General features: G+C 42.0%; 1 protein-coding gene across 6 annotated transcripts in view; it reads right to left on the reverse strand.

The window, feature by feature from the left end:
- LOC132385332 (puromycin-sensitive aminopeptidase-like) overlaps nucleotides 1–16,642 on the reverse strand; it is a 330,919-nt gene that overhangs the window by 126,447 nt on the left and 187,830 nt on the right. For all 6 annotated transcript variants that reach the window (XR_009509156.1, XM_059957354.1, XM_059957353.1 and 3 more), the window contains 2 exons: nucleotides 14,285–14,345; nucleotides 3,978–4,087 (listed from right to left, as the gene is read on the reverse strand). Coding sequence is in view for 5 of the 6 variants with exons in the window: in XM_059957354.1 (XP_059813337.1) it covers nucleotides 3,978–4,087; nucleotides 14,285–14,345 (171 nt within the window). In the remaining variant the exon portion in view is untranslated. The remainder of the gene's footprint in view (nucleotides 1–3,977; nucleotides 4,088–14,284; nucleotides 14,346–16,642) is intronic.

Consider the following 16,642-nt stretch of genomic DNA (forward strand, 5'->3'; position numbering starts at 1 on the left):
TGCCTTAAATACACCCAGTGGCTTGACCTCCATAGCCACTTGTGGCAATAAATTTCACAGATTTACCACCCTCTGACTAAAGTCATTTCTCCACATCTCAGTTCTAAAAGGACACCTTTCGATCCTGAAAGCGTGCCCTCTTGTCCTAGAATCCCTTACAATGGGAAATAACTTTGCCATATCTAATCTCTTCAGGGCTTTTAACATTCGTAATGTTAACTGGCCTATAATTTTCTTTCTTCTGCCTTACTCATTTCTTCAAGACTGGAGTGAAATTTGGAATTTTCCAGTCCTCCAGAACCATGCCAGAATCTACTGGTTCACGAAAGTTCAGTACTAATGTCTCTGCATACTCTTCAACTACCCATTTCAGAACACTGGAGGATATGCCATCTGGCCCAAGTACTTATTAGACTTTTCCCAAGCACTTTTTCCCTAGAAATGCATCTCCACACAGTTCTGCCCCCTGACACTCTTCAACTTCTGGCATACTACTAGTGTCTTCCACTGTGAAGACCGACACAATATTTAATCAGTTCTTCCACTATTTCCTTGTCCCTCATTACTCCTTCCATGTCCTTCAGCTCCAAATACAGATTACCACTAATCTTCCAGAGAAGGAATTTTGTCCCTTGCTATCCTTAAACTCTTAATATTTCTCTATTCGGCCCTTTTAAAGTATGGGAGTCCCAATCAACCTGTGGAAACCTAAACTCACCTACTATCACAACCTTACATTTCTTACAACAGTCTGCTATTTCTCTATAAATTTGCTCCTCTAAATCCCATGGACTGTTGGGTGGCCTATAACATAATTCCATTAATAGAGTTATATCTCCCTTATTTCTTAGTTCCACCCATAAAGCTGCACTACATGAGTTCTCTAATCTGTCCTCATTCAGCATTGCTATGACATTTCAGACAAATGCCATTCCTACTTTAATCCCTGTCTCATCTAAAACAGTAAAACCCCAGAATATTGAGCTGCCAATTCTGGCCTTCCTGCAACTAATTTTTACTAACAGCTACAATGTCATTAATTCTACATGTGATCCATGCCCTCTCATCCACCTTTCCTATAATACTGCTTGCACTGAACTACAAACGTATAAGCACTGAAAACATTAGTCCGAACTTTTGATTCCTGACTTTCTACGTAGTCTTAGTAGAACCTTTCTTCACAATAACTCACTATCTCTTCTGGTGATCTGTTTCCCATATCCATGCATCTCTAGTTTAAACTTCACCAAGCAGCATTAACAAACCTTCCTGCTACAATATTAGTCCCTTCCAGTGTCGGTGCAATCTGTCCTTCCCTTGAAGAAAGCCCAATAATCAGACATGCCAAGCAAGCACTAGCCCACCTGATGTCCTTAAACCCATGCCACACAAACTTTCCTGCAACCAGTTTTTGTGATACCCTCCAGACTGGGTGGGAAAGTCCATGGAGAGCATCAAAAATGCACTTCCACCAGCTCACTGGCACAATTGTCTTGGGTCACCCTGATGATACAACACATAGAAGTGAAACACCGCAGTCACTGAAAGCAAAATCCACTAATTTCAAGCCAGTGTCTGTCCAACACAGTGCCTGCAAGCTCCAAAACCTGGTCTGCTGCCAACTGAGTGTATTCTTTGGAGAGCACCAGGGAAGGATCGTGAAAGGCAGTCAACCATGGGATTATGCTTCCCTGTGACATGCTGGATGTCCAAAATGAACTCTGAAATAAAAAACAAGATGGCACTGCTGTCAAGCAGACCAATGTTTAGAAACCCTGGCCATGGCGAATGTTTGGGGTTTATGATCCACTAAAGCTGTAAATGGATGGCCCTGTAGAAGAAAACAAAAATACCACACTGCAAACTACAGGCCAAGAAGTTCACCCTGAATGTGCTGTGCTTCCACTTCAAGGAGCAAAGCTGACAGCTACGAAAGGTGAGAGGCTGCCAAACATAGTCGACTAACTGCTCATGCACTGCACCCATCCAAGCAATTGGTGCATCTAAGAGGGGTTGCGCCAGCAGTGTTGCATTAGACAATACCATGTTTAATGGTGCAGTAGGAGAAGTGAGCTCAATTAGGTTTGGGAACTCAGCAAGGAGGCGGAGGAAATTATTGGAAGCAGAAAAGGCACTGGACAATTTTAAAGCACTGGTAACACTGAGTGTGCTGGAGAGGGAGTAGAAAGTCTGTGTATTGATTAGGTGCCACTTCTAACATCAATAAGAAGGACGTTGCTGCAGAGCAAGTCGGCCTCCAGCAGGAGTGTAGACACCACCGCCGACACAAAATTCTAGCGGAAACTCTGCCAGCCAAGTCACACCACCATCTCACACTTACCAAAAGTTAATGTTGCCATTCACAGCCTTGAGAAACAGTCCATATTTCCAATTTAGACTTGGGCAGGATGCTCTCCTCAGTACCCGTATCAGAGGAAATGGCACCCAGAAAATCTGTAACAACTGCTGCTGCCCATAGCAGCTGACAGGCGCTGGCCGTACCGTTTTCCCAACTCCTTGTACCTGTTGGGTGGGTGGCACTTCTCTCTCAGCCCAAACTTTGCGTGGTAGAAACACAGGGTAGGAGACCATCATTGAGTCGTGACAATTGACTCATGTTCAGGTAGCGACAAGGTTGCAAAATCATCCACCAGCATGGTTACACAGGCCCTCTTGGTGATGGAAAACACCTTCTCTGAGGTCTTTGAGAGGAGAACCAGGCAGAGCTGACCACACCTTGCCAGGGAGTTATTACAGGGAAAGATCTCTGAAGATGAAACACTGCTTATGTCCGCCAAGGAGGGATAACATGTGGTCCATCAACTCCGACGGCTTGGAGTTCCTCAAGATGAGCAGCGAGAAGAACTAATGGATGTGTTCAGGCTTATAAAGTCCAGAAGTCTCACGAAGGAGTTGCTTAAGAATCTCGTACCTGCCAACTTCCAGGGGGTGCTGTAGGACACACATTGCCCTGATCACAGTAAAGCTGTCTAATGGTGCAATGATATAGTAATACTTTGTGTTATCTCGCAAGATTCCCTGCACTGCTAGTTGAGCCTCTGCCTGAGCAGCATGTTCCTATAAGAATTCATAGTTTGAGAGCAACGGTGTTTACAGAGGAGTGTCAGGTCACCAATTTAAGAATGTCAACAAAAATCTAATGTACACTTCATTCCAAATAAATGGCAATATCATGTATATAAGAACCACACCCCACCCACCATATGTAATAACATACAACATAAAACGTAACATACATGACGAACTTAACCCTTAACAGTCTGTGTGAACTCAGCCTAATGAAATTAAAGAGTCCCCACAGCTTCTCGAAGAAACTTCCAAATTACCTTCTCTCAGTTCTGCAGAATGCTTCCTATGATTAACACTATAATACTGCCACCAATTTAACATCCCCTATGAATATGATGTAACTTTTAATGTCCATTTTTCAATTAAATCATTACAGCAACAATATCATATTCCAGTGTTAATCTCCGACCTCGGTAAACAGCATTACTTATCAGAATCCTTTGTGTAAAGCTAACAGCAACCTGCTTTGGATTACCCCCACTCTACACCCCAGGAACTAAAGTTTTCTGTTTTTATTTAATGATTCCCCACAATTTCTCATACACAATTTCTCATGCCTCAGAGTTACTTGTCAAATTAGATTTGATACTCCTTGACAGCTCAATGCAGTGTGCTAAGGATACTGGGCCCCATCTTCCCCCAAAATAGACCCAGTGATACAGAAATTTAAAACCCACCCCCACATCATCTCTTCAACAATCCAGAGTCAAATTTCTTCTCCATTTTGATTCCTGTATAACAACTAAACCTCTTCACCATGCATGCATGCTTTAACACAATTTGCTGCCACGTGATTGATATTTGTATTAGCAAGCAGGTATATAGGTGTGCTTAAAAAGTGGCAACTGAGTGCATATATAGATATAACTTGTCTCAAAGTAACTCACCTGTTCTTCTTCAACATAAATAAGAGGAAACCCCATCTGTTTTGTCCATGTGCTCATTACACTATTAATAGGCTTCCCACTGGCCTCTTCCAAACAGCTCCAAAGATCCTCTGTAAGGTTCAAAGTAAATTTATTATCAAAGAACATATAGAGCATGTCAATACATGTGATAAAATATGTAAAAGGATTAACACATTAGTTAAACAACAGCAACCTGTTCTTTCTGAAAGAAACCACCGTGATCAACAGTGCTAAGCCATGCTGAGCAATATTTCTTCTTGGAGTTAATGTTTCAAGGTCTTTATTTCTTTGTACAGTCATGCATAGAGATAAGACCAGGATGTTCTGTCCATTATACCTATTTTGTAATTTGTCTTTTGGCACTGGTAAGCAATAGATAAGTCAGACTCCTACTTGGTACATGTGCGGGTATCTGTACGAATATATATCTTCTGTAAAGGGAATTGTGAGTTAGTTGGTGGATTGGCAATTGTGAGTTGGCAGGAGCAGTCACAGACCGTTCCCTGTTTGAGTGACTAACTGAGTAAGCCCCGGGTGCGTGGAATGAAGAGTTTGTACTCACACAGTCTCTGAGTGAGTTCACCCAGATTCGACTTCCACATTTGGTTCAGTGAGCAGGTATCAACATAGGGACTGTGACAAGGAGGTGGGCTGAGTGAGTGACAGCGCAAACATCCTATCTATGGGAACCAATCGGCCCCACAAAGACAAACTGTCTTTGTCACTCCCTATGATACTGGTGTGAGTCTCTGCCCCTCGCCCAGATCTCAATACAGGACCTTGACAGGACCCAGATCCAATCTGCCAATAGTCTCGTTTAATGTAGGACAATTATTTGAAAATTGGACAGCTGACACTAAGTGTTTGGTAAAAAAGAAAGGATAAAATTGAACAGCTGGCACTATTTGGGTAAAATCTGAAGTTGTCTAAGAATTAAAGTTGGGTAAACGAACTAGGAAAATTGAACGGTATATAGTGTGCCCAGGTATCAGATAAAAATTAAAAGTCCAGTAACAATCAAAACGAGAATTGAACAGCAGACACCGTACCTGGTAAAAAGACAAAAACATGGGACAAGAACTATTGTGTGATAATAAGGCAGAGGAAATTCACTAGGCAAAAAGTTTCATGGTAAAGAGGGAGATTTAAGTGTTTTAAGTGGCATTTTACGTAAGAAATCGGGGACAAAGTGTGGACATAGGGAAGAACTTGGGATGTGACAAACTGAAAAACAGTCAGGAAAATGTAATAAATGCAAAACCTTGATCAAGGAATAAAACCCGGGGGACAAATAGGAAATGATATACAGAATCTTGGGAGCATGTCCGGCTTACCAACCCTGTTTGATGAGAATGATTATGATGAGGACTGGCTAGCGACAAGACCCCCCACCATCATCCAGGGAGCCACTACTAGCCAGGGGACCCAAAGATTCTCCATGGTTCTCTAACACTGTGGGACAAAGGGTGAAACAAAGGGAGAGAGAGAGAGGCCAGAGCCCTATATCCAACCATCCCACATGTTTAATATGCCATAAGCATAATGTGGGAAAGGGGACCCCTGTGTGTCCGGCACCACTACCAATATCTAACCATCCCACAAAGTGATACTGAAGAACAGAAAAACTCAGTCCCCGAGAAAAGTCCCCCACCCGAATCTCAGAGACAGTTACCTACCTGATTGATGCCAAATCCCAGGGTGGGGGAGCAAAATCAGCTGGCGGCTATCCCTGTCTATGACCCATGGAAGTGACAAGAGATGATCACGATAAAGAATCAGGCCCCTGATGGAAAGGAGAAGCCGGCGCTTTTCGCACAAAATGTATGGAGCACAATTCAGATGTGTAACACTACCCCCTCCAGGACCTTTTCACACTTTGTTGCATGATATTATTTGCGGACGAGGGACGGAAATGGAAGGCAGAACTGGGATACCAGACTTGCCAAGAACTGAGGGGGGTTGCCAAACAGTGAGCAGCAGACCAATCAGATAATCCAGGGCTCGGAGAAAGTGCTCCATCAACCTGTTAACACAACTAAAGTACTAGAAAGTAAACCGAAAGCTGGGGAATCAGGGTTGAATTATTGGAAGCACTTTGTACCATGCTACAGGACTTATATAGGGGACCAGATCTTCAGTAATGGGAGTATTTCCCCTCAATTTAATGTGCTGCTGCTCCAATGTCTCCCTTTCAAGTTAGCCACAATGATTAAGATCAACAATATGGACTGGCCAGATAATGACCGTAATTAGATGCGACAGGCTGTAATTTACTACTGGAATCCCAGCACAGAGTCTAGACCCACCTGTAACGGAGGTGCAGTTAAGCATGAATTTGTCCTATGCGATGAGGGACACCGTCAGGGGTCAGATAACAGCTGTTATCGTAACATATGTTGGAACCAGGAAACCGGGTTTGGGATCAATTCCCTTAATGGCCTTACCCCCTTCATGATGGTCGATACGCCCCAGGACCTGGCCAGGTGATGTCAATAAGGGGATGACCCCAATGACCTTATCCCCCAAGTGAAGAAATGGGCCACCCCAGCGAGTGCCCGTGACTGGGGGAGCTCAGCCTGGACTGAGTTTTAACTTTGGCCGACCAGGACACTGGAAGGCAAGGTGCCCTTGGGGACAGCAGAGACGCCCAGTTTCAAACCAGACAGTCACCCCATTCTTCATGAACAATCCTTTTGCTAACTGACCCTTGAAAATGTTGCCCATTGTAAGAAGCAACAGGCAAGACAAACCCAACGTAATCGATAAGCTAGCTGGAATTCAATTTCCATTTATGATTGATACGGAGGCCTCCACTTCCACATTCGATCATGAGATAATGTTGCACAGATTCCGGCTTTCTGGGCCACCATTGCCCTCTTGGGGTTCGAAGTGTCTGAACAAACATATCAAAAGACGCAACCCCTAAGGGTGGAGTTTCAGGTTAGACAGTATATACCCTGGTAACATCACCCTGTAAATGTGCTCTCTTCCCATTCGGTGATAGACCTGATTTTGCCCATAATACTTTCCTGTCCCTTTGCTACAACTATGCCAAACACCAAGAAGCAGGGGAATGTTGATGTGCACAAGTACCCTCGCATGGGAAGAGTATGGTACAGTTGTCAGTGATCCCTCTCAATTCTAGGGAGGAACTCTCTGACTGTGGATTCTCTAATAACACCTGGAGTAGTGAAGTCCAGAATTGCAAGGGGACCTCAAGCAATTGCAAGTGTCAGGGTTTTGAAGGGTGGCACCTCAGGTCCCTGTTGAATATGACTTCCTCCCCTGAAGCCTCTTGGCTACACCTACATGTGCCCCATGCCCGGGTGACAAATACAACTTGGTACTGTAATCGCCAGGGGAAGCTTTTCCTGAGAAACAGAACTTGCAGCATCTATAAATAGAATGTTAATGGCGGACTTCTCCCCAGCCCGACTGTCACCTATTGGGTTTGTGGGGATAAAGCCTTGTTGTGGCTACCCGGGGAAGTGATTAACAGATGGGACCCACAGCCACCCCAGAAGAAATGGAGCGGGTGCTGTTATCTAGCTTACCTAGTCCCCAGCCTAAGGGTAGTGCCCGAGCTGTAGGATCACTCCCACTGACAGAGGCAGAAACGGGGAATCACAGAATCAGAGAGGTTCTGGATGATTACCTTCCCATCTGATGGCATGGCCAGGAACTCCTGAGAAATCATTAAGTTGTCAGCTGCCCTGGAGGAATTGGAAAATGAAACTGCTAGTACTCTATTAAGCACCCAGACTCAGGTGGCTGAGGTGATCACGGAAATGTCAGCTGTCCGACAAACAGGCCTACAGATTTGTATGGCTTTAGATTTTATTCTAGCTGAGAAAGGTACAGATGCTGTGCTATCACTGATACAGAATGCACTATATCCATGATGAGTCTACTAACATTACGTCCCTCTCCCAGCACATTGCCAAAGATTTTGACAACATTAAGAAAGTAGGGCAGGATTTACATGGGTTCATCGTGGAGTTTAAATGGTGGTCATTCGAAGGACTGTTCGGTAACATGTGAGGCATGATATTGCATTATGGCCTAATCGTTGTACTTATCAGTTATAATTTCTGTTGTATGTTGTTTTTACCCAGTGATAACTCAATGCTGTACTCAGTCACTTTGCTGATCATGTAATAATCAAAAGGAGGGAATGATAAAGTATGTAAAAGGTAAACACATCAGTTAAACAATAGCAGCCTGTTCTTTCTGAAAGAAACCGCTGTGATCAACAGTGCTAAGCCATGCTGAGCAATATTTCTTCTCAGAATTAAGACAGTGTTTCAAGGTCTTTGCTTCTTTGCGCAGTAATGCACAGAGATAAGACCAGGCTGTTCTGTGTATTTTCTGTCCATTATACTTATACTGTAATTTGTCTCTTGGTACGTCAAGCAATAGTCTGACTCCAGCTTGGTATGTGTGAGGATACCTGAATGATTATATCTCTTCTATAAGGGGAATTGTGAGTTAGTTGGTGAATCGGGCAGGAACAGTGACAGACTGTCCCTGTCTGAGTGATTGACTGAGTAAGGCCCGGGTACTTTGAATAAAGAGTTTGTGCTTATATGGCCTCTGAGAGACTTTATCCAGATTCAACTTCCACATATGCAACCCTGAGATTTACTTTCATGTAGGCAGACTCAGTAAATCCATAACAGAATAACCACCATAATAAATAAAAGGAATAAAGGGACAGATAATTCCACTAAGGATCCTTAATACGTTTATTTCAAAACCTCAAAACAAACCTAGAATAGATAAGATTTATTTGTCGCATGTACACTGAAGCATAGTTCCTTAAGGTAGTTATAGCCAGAGCAAGTAGTGGGCTTAAGTTCCCACTACTATAAAATTTTCCCAATGACATGGATCTCAAATAGCCTCTGACAATCAGCTGTCAAAAAGCTATTTAAGAAGTAGCAAGTATCTCTAAGATACAGAAGGCTCTGAGTGGCCTACTGCATGAACTTCAAAAGTCTACATAGCAAATACTTAAGAAAAATAAAGAGATTATGTTTGAAAGATAACTTTATTCAGTTTCATTCGGAATCATCCTTGTGAACCTCCTCTGGACCCTCTCCAATGGCAGCATATCTTTTCTAAGATGAGAGGCCCGAAACTGTTCACGATACTCCAGGTGATGTCTCACCAGTGCCTTATAAAGCCTCAGCATCACATCTCTGCTCTTATATTCTAGACTTCTTGAAATACTGCCAACATGGCATTTGCCTTCTTCACCACTGACTGAACCTGGAACTTAGCTTTTGGGGTGTTTTGCACTAGGGCTCCCAAGTCCCTTTGCATCTCAAATTACTGGATTTTCTTCCCGTTTAGTACATTTATTTCTACTACCAAACTGCATGACCATGCATTTTACAACATTATATTTCATTTGCCAATTTCTTGCCCATTCCTCTAATCGGTCTAATTTCTTCTGCATCCTACCTGTTTCCTTAACACTATGTGCCCCTCCACCAATCTTTGTATCATTTGACAACTTGGCAACAAAGTAATCTATTCCATCATCTAAATCACTGATATACAGCATAAAAAGAAGTGGTCCCAAAATCGACCCCTGAAGAACATCACTAGTCACTGACAGCCAGCCTGACAAAGATCCTTTTGTTCCCACTCGCTGCCTTCTAACAATCAGCCAATGCTCTAACACTATGGGCTCTTAAGTTGGTAAGTAGCCTCATGTGTGGCACCTTGTCAAAGGTCTTCTAAAAGTCTGCATCCCTTTTATCTATCCTATGTGTAATCTCCTCAAAAAATGTCAACAGGCTCGTCAGGCAGGATTTTCCCTGAAGGAAACCACGCTGACTTTGTTCTATCTTGTCCTGTGTCACCAAGTACTCCATCGCCTCATCCTTAACAATTGACTCTAGCATCCTCACAATCACTGAGGTCAGGCTAAGTGGTCTATAATTTCCTTTCTTAAAGATTGGAGTGATATTTACAATTTTCCAGTCCTCTGGCAACATGCCAGAATCCAAAAATTTTTGGAAGATCATTTCTGATGCCACCACAATCTCCAATGGTGCCTCTGTGCAGTTCCTCTGGTCCAGGAGACTTATGTACTTTCAGGTCTTCCAGCTTTTTGAGCACCATCTTCTTTGTAATAGTGACTGCACTCACTTCTCTTCCTTAACACACTACATCAGGCACATTGCTAGTGTCTTCTACAGTAAAGAATGATGCAAACTACTCACTTAGCTCATCAGCCATCTCTTTATCCTGTTATTATTTCTCCCGCCTTATCATCTAGTGGTCATATATCCACCCTCATTTCTCTTTTATTTTTAACATACTTGAAAAACTTTTACTATCCACTTTGATATTATTTGCTAGCTTGCATTCACATTTCATCTTGTCCCTTCTAATGTTTTTTTAGTTGCTCTCAGTACGTTTTTAAAATCTTCCCAATCCTTTATCTTCTCTCTAATTCCTGCTTTATTATATGCCTTTTCTTTTACTTTTACAATAGCTTTGTAAAATAGCCTCATTAGCCATGGTTGTATTACTTTACCATTTGAGTATCGCTTCATTTTTGGAATATATATGTCCTGCACCTTCCTCATTTTCCCCAAAAAACTCATGCATTGCTGCTCTGCTGACATCCCTGCCAGCATCTCCTTCCAATTTACTTTGGCCAACTCCTCTCTCATACCTCTGTAATTTCCCTTATTCCACTAAAATTCTACTACATCAGACTTTACTTTCTCCCTATCAAATTTCAAGTTGAACACAATCATATTGTGATTACTGGTTCCTAAGTGTTCTTTCACCTTAAGCTCCCTAATCACCTCCGACTTATTACATAACACTAAATTCAGTACAGCTGATCCTCCAGTAGACTCAACGACATCTGCTCTAAAAATCTCTTAGGCATTCAACAAACTCATTCTCTTGAGATCCATTACCAACCTGCTTTTCACAATCAACCTGCATGTTAAAATCTTCTATGGCTACCATAACATTGCCCTTTTACTCACCTTTTCTATTTCCTGTTGAAACCTGAGGTCCACCTCCCAGCCACTGTTGGGTAACCTGTATGTAACAGCCATCAAGGTCTTTTCACCCTTGCAGTTCTTTAACTCAACCCACAAGAATTCAGCATCTTCCGATCCTATGTCACATCTTTCTGCTGACTTGATGCCTTCCTATCCCTCCGATACAATGTGTAACCCTGGACATTCAGCTCCCAACTACAACCATCCTTCAGCCACGATTCAGTGATGGCCACAATATCAGACCTGGCAATCTGTAATATTACAAAAGTAAAGAAAGCACACAGGCAGATTGTCAGGAAGGGCAAAAAGGTGATGGGAAATGGTCACAGCCAACAGGCTGAGTATCAAATCATTAGGGACACAGAGTTGGAAAGGATAGTAAATACGGTACTCAAGTTGTTGTATCTAAATGCACATAGTGTAAGAAATATACTTGAGTACCGTATTTGCTATCTTTTCTAACTCTGTGTCCTTAATGATTTGATACCCAGCCTGTTGGCTGTGACCATTTCCCATCACCTATTTGCCCTTCCTGACAATCTGACTTTATGCTATCTTCACTTTTTTACCGTCTGTCCTTTCCCGATTCCCCTTTGTCCTTCATTTCAGTTCCCTCCCCCGCTGTTAGCCTAAACACTCCCTAACAGCGTTAACAAACTTGCCCATGAGAATATTGGTCTCCCTCGAATTCAGGTGCAACCCCTCACCTTTGAACAGGTTGCACCTCCCCCAGAGGAGATCCCAATGATCCAAGAACCATGAGCCCTGCCCCCCAAACCAGCTTCTCAGCCATGCTTTTATCTGCCAAATCATCCTGTTTCTACCCTCAATGGTGAGTGGCAGTGGCAGCAATCCAGAAATTACTACCCAGGTGGTCCTGCTTCTCAGCTTTCTATCTAACTCTCTAAATTCTCTTTTCTCATTGCTTTTTCTTCCCATGTCGCTAGTACCAATATATACCTCTCCCTCCCTCTCCAAAATGTTGTGGACGTGATCTGAGGCATCCTTGAACCTGGCACCTGGGAGGCAACATACTATCCGGGTGTCCCATTCACCTCTACAGAATCTCCTGTCTGTTCCCCTATCGAGTCCCCTACTGCTCCCTTCTCTCTCTTACCCTTCTGCACCATGGACTCATGTTCAGTACCTGTAACCCAGTTGGTGTGGCATTCTCTCAGGAGGTCATCTCCCGCAAAAGTATATGAAGTTATATACTTGTTTTAAAGGGGAATGGCCACAGGGGTGCCCTGCTTTAACTGCCTATTTCCATTTCTTCTGAAAGTCACCCAGCTACTCACTTTCTGCAACTTCCAGATGACTACTTCCTTGTAACTGTAATCAATTATATCTTCGTTCCCCTGTACAAGCCAAAAAATGTGGTTTTGACACTTACTCCTCAAATGCTGTACAAACAAAACTTATTTTAGTTTTGAAAGGCACAAGTAAATAGAGTCTTGATAATAAACAGAGAATTTACCAAGAGTAGAAGGCAATGTATCCCGTACTGGATACAAAAACATAACAAGACCAAATGATTTGGAGTTAATAAAGGTTAACTCCAGTAGTAGAAAAACTCTTTAATTAAGAACACATCATCTTTCCCTGCATCTTCGATTCTACCTTTAAATTCACATGAACTACAACAGACATTTCTTTCATTTCCGGTCCTACTTCCAGCTCAGCAAACAAATTAGATTCTGATATCAATTACAAATCAATGGAATTTCATAGCTAACTTTAGTGCATTTCCCATGTTATCTTCTTTAAAAGTGCTACTATGTCTGCTTAAGCTTCTCTGCCTTGGTCGCATCCATTTTTTAGATGAGGCTTTCTGCTCTAGGACTCCTTTCACAGTCCAAAGATATACCAGTTGGTCACTCTAAATTGTCCTGTGATCAGTTTAGGGCTAAACCACTAACTGCTAGATGTCGCGGATTGAAGGGCTGGAAGGGCCTATTCCATGCTGTATCAATAAAATAAATAGACCCTTCTCTCACCCACCCCCACCTTCCCTTGATTCTTGCCTGACACCCACTAGCCTCTGAATCTAGTAAATCATCCTTCACCATTCACCAGATTCAATGGGATCATACTCGAGGCATATTTTCCTCTTCCCCTCCTCATCACATCACCCACACCTTCCAGAAGGTCTACTGTCTCTGTGATACCCTTCATCCCTTCTCACACACCTCTCACAATCTTCTGGAATTCTATTTGGCAGGTGCAGCAGTCATCCCTCAGTTCCTCTCCTACTACTATTCATGTATCTGAACTTCCCTTACAGATGAAGCAAAGATTCATGTCCAACACTGCTTATGAAGTGTTCTAAATTGGCGAGACAAATAGACAGGCAATTGTTTTGCAGAACGCCTGTTGGCTTGTCAAAGGCAAGCTTGGGCTTCTATATTGTATGCCATTTCAGCCTCCGTTCCCTTTCACATCAACTCATCTACTATAAAGGTGAGGGGAAATACAATGTTAAAAAACACTTTGCATTCTGCTTAGGTAGCCTACAACCTAATGACATGAACCCACCAATAGTTATGCCTTTCCCATTCCCACCTGTCTGCCCTGATATCTTTCAACGTTGTTCACCATTTCCAACCATCCTCCATTATCATGAAGACTTCTTATCCTTACTTAACTGGTTTTATTTGACTTATTACCACTTGAGTTTCTTTTCCTTTGGTTCACATTTTCTTTTCCCTCTGCCCATCACCCCTCTTCTCTGATTCCACCCATCACCCACCAGCTCAACTATTCCACCTATAACCCATCAGTCTCTTATCACCACTCACTCCCCCCACTACCAACTGGCACTACCCGCTGATCACTTCCCCCTCATCTGACTCTAGCTATCAACTTCCATACTCTATCTCAGCTATCACCTATTACCATCTGACTCCATCTGCCCATCACCACTCTGTTTACCTATTACCCAACAGACTGTCTTGCTCCTCCCTCTTACTTCATAGAACAGTCTTCTTATCTCTACACCACGCTTCCCAAACTTTTTTATACCATGGATCCCTACCATTAATCGAAGAATCTATGGATGACAGATTAGGAACCCCATACTTTCAGATTAGGGTGTCAACCTGGAACTCTGATCACCTCTTTGCCTCTACAGATGCTGCCTGGCCAGCTGAGTTCAACCATTCTTTTTTTTTCTTAAGTATCAAAATGCTTTTCATCTAGAAAGCTGTCTTATGAAGAATTCATCCATTGAGCTTTAAATTGAATACTGCTTACCTGTTGATGCATTTTTATTTTGAAATTTTGTCAAGTACAACTGCATTCCTTTTCTGAAATCCTATAGAGGCAAAAATTTTAAATACAATTAAATAATCAATAAAATAAATAAGTAGAAATGACATCCTACCCTAAAATCAATAGAACTGAAAAATTATGACATGACAAAGCTTTACAACTTGGCTTTTCAGAATGTGGACAAAGGAGTTCGGTGAGTGAACATGATCCTGGTCCTATAGCCATAGTTTAAATCACATCATTAGTCTAGCAACAATGCAAAAACTACATTAGAAGAATCATATTTTCATGTGCTCTTTGTTCTAGAAATTCAGTAAAACATTACTGTTTTAAGAACATTAACATGACTTTTTAAATACTAATCCAACTGGTGGGAGTAGATTGTTTTACCAATTACACAATATATATGTATATATTTATAATCAAATCAATATAACAAAGAAGCACACATATGTTGGAAATAAACAGCTAGTAGATTAATGATGCAGTGTTAAACAGCAGATTAGATTGCTTCTTTTCTTTCTACAATGATTGATTGCTCCATACTGTGGTTTCTTTTGGCTTTTTGCTTAGTAAGAATGAGAACGGAATTCTGCACATTTATTTAGCAGCTTTCATGTCTTAACTATAAAGTGCTTTGGAACATTCTAATGAGTTACTTTTGCAGCTTTGTCATTGCTTTATGAAGAGGAAACATGTCAACCAATTTATGTGCAGCAAATTCCCACCAACTGTGAGATAAGAAAGATAATTTATTTTAGCCATAAGACCTCGCAGGTAACTTGGCCCATCAAGTCTGCTCCACCATTCACTCATGGCCGCTTTATCATCCCTTTCAATAGTATTCCCTTGCCTCTCCCCATAGATTTGCAGGGGGATGGGAACCAGAGTGCCAGAGTAGATAGTGGAATGGGGTAAAAATAAATGATGTTAGTAGTTTATGCAAAGTCACAAATAGTAAGATTGTGTGTGGTGGTAATAATCTTCTGAGGTGTGTATATTTCAATGCGAGGAGTATTGTGGGGAAGGCTGATGAGCTGAGGGCCTGGATTGACACATGGAATTATGATATCATAGCCATTACTGAAACTTGGCTACAGGAGGGGCCGGACTGGCCGCTCAATGTTCCAGTGTCCCGTGATAGAGGCAGAGGGATGAAGGGTGGGGGGGGGGGGGTGGCTTTGGCAATCAGGGAAAATATTACAGCAGTGCTTCAGCAGGACAGATTAGAGGACTTGACTACTGAGGCCATATGGGTGGAGCTGAGAAACAGGAAAGGTATGACCACATTAATAGGGTTGTATTATAGACCACCCAATAGTCAGCAAGAATTGGAGGAGAAAATGTGCAGAGAGATAGCAGACAACTGCAGGAGACAGAAAGTTGTGATTGTAGGGGATTTTAATTTTCCACACATTGATTGGGACTCCCATACTGTTAAAGGTTAGATGGGTTAGTGTTTGTAAAATGTGTTCAGGAAAGTTTTCTAAATCAAAATATAGATGTAGCAACTAGGGAGGATGAAATATTAAATCTCCTATTAAGAAATGAGTTAGGGCAGGTGACAGAACTGTGCAGGGGAACACTTCGGTTCCAGTGATCATAATGTCATTAGTTTCAACTTGATCATGGATAAAGATAGATCTGGTCTTTGGGTTGAAGTTTTAAACTGAAAAAAAGGCCAAATTTGAAGAAATGAGAAAGTATCTAAAAAGCGTAGACTCGGACAGGTTGTTCTCTGGCAAGGATGTTGTTGGTAAGAGGGAGGCCTTCAAAGGAGAAATTTTGAGAGTGTAGACTTTGTATGTTCCTGTCAGGGTTAAAGACAAAATGAATCAGAATAAGGAACCTTGGTTCTCAAGGGATATTGGAACTCTGATAAAGATGTATTAAATGTATAGGCAACAGGGAGGAAATAAGATTCTTGAGGAGTATAAAAAGTGTAAGAAAATACTTAATAAAGAAATCAGGAGGGCTAAAAGAAGACATGAGGTTGCTTTGGCAGTCAGGGTGAAGGATAATCTTAAGAGCTTCTACAGGTATATTAAGAGCAAGAGGATAGTAAGGGATAAAATTGGTCCTCTTGAAGATCAGAGTGGTCGGCTATATATGGAACCAAAAGAAATGAAAGAGATATTAAATGGGTTTTTTGCATCTGTATTTACTAAGGAAACTGGCATGGAGTCTATGGAAACAAGGCAAACAAGTAGGGAGGTCATGGAACTTATACAGATTAAAGAGGAGGAGGTGCTTGCTGTCTTGAGGCAAATCAGAGTAGATAAATCCCCAGGACCTGACAATGTATAAGGAGACTAGAGCTGAAATTGCAAGGGCCCTGGC

The sequence above is a fragment of the Hypanus sabinus genome, chromosome Y (assembly GCF_030144855.1).
Source record: "Hypanus sabinus isolate sHypSab1 chromosome Y, sHypSab1.hap1, whole genome shotgun sequence".
Lineage (NCBI taxonomy): Eukaryota > Metazoa > Chordata > Chondrichthyes > Myliobatiformes > Dasyatidae > Hypanus > Hypanus sabinus.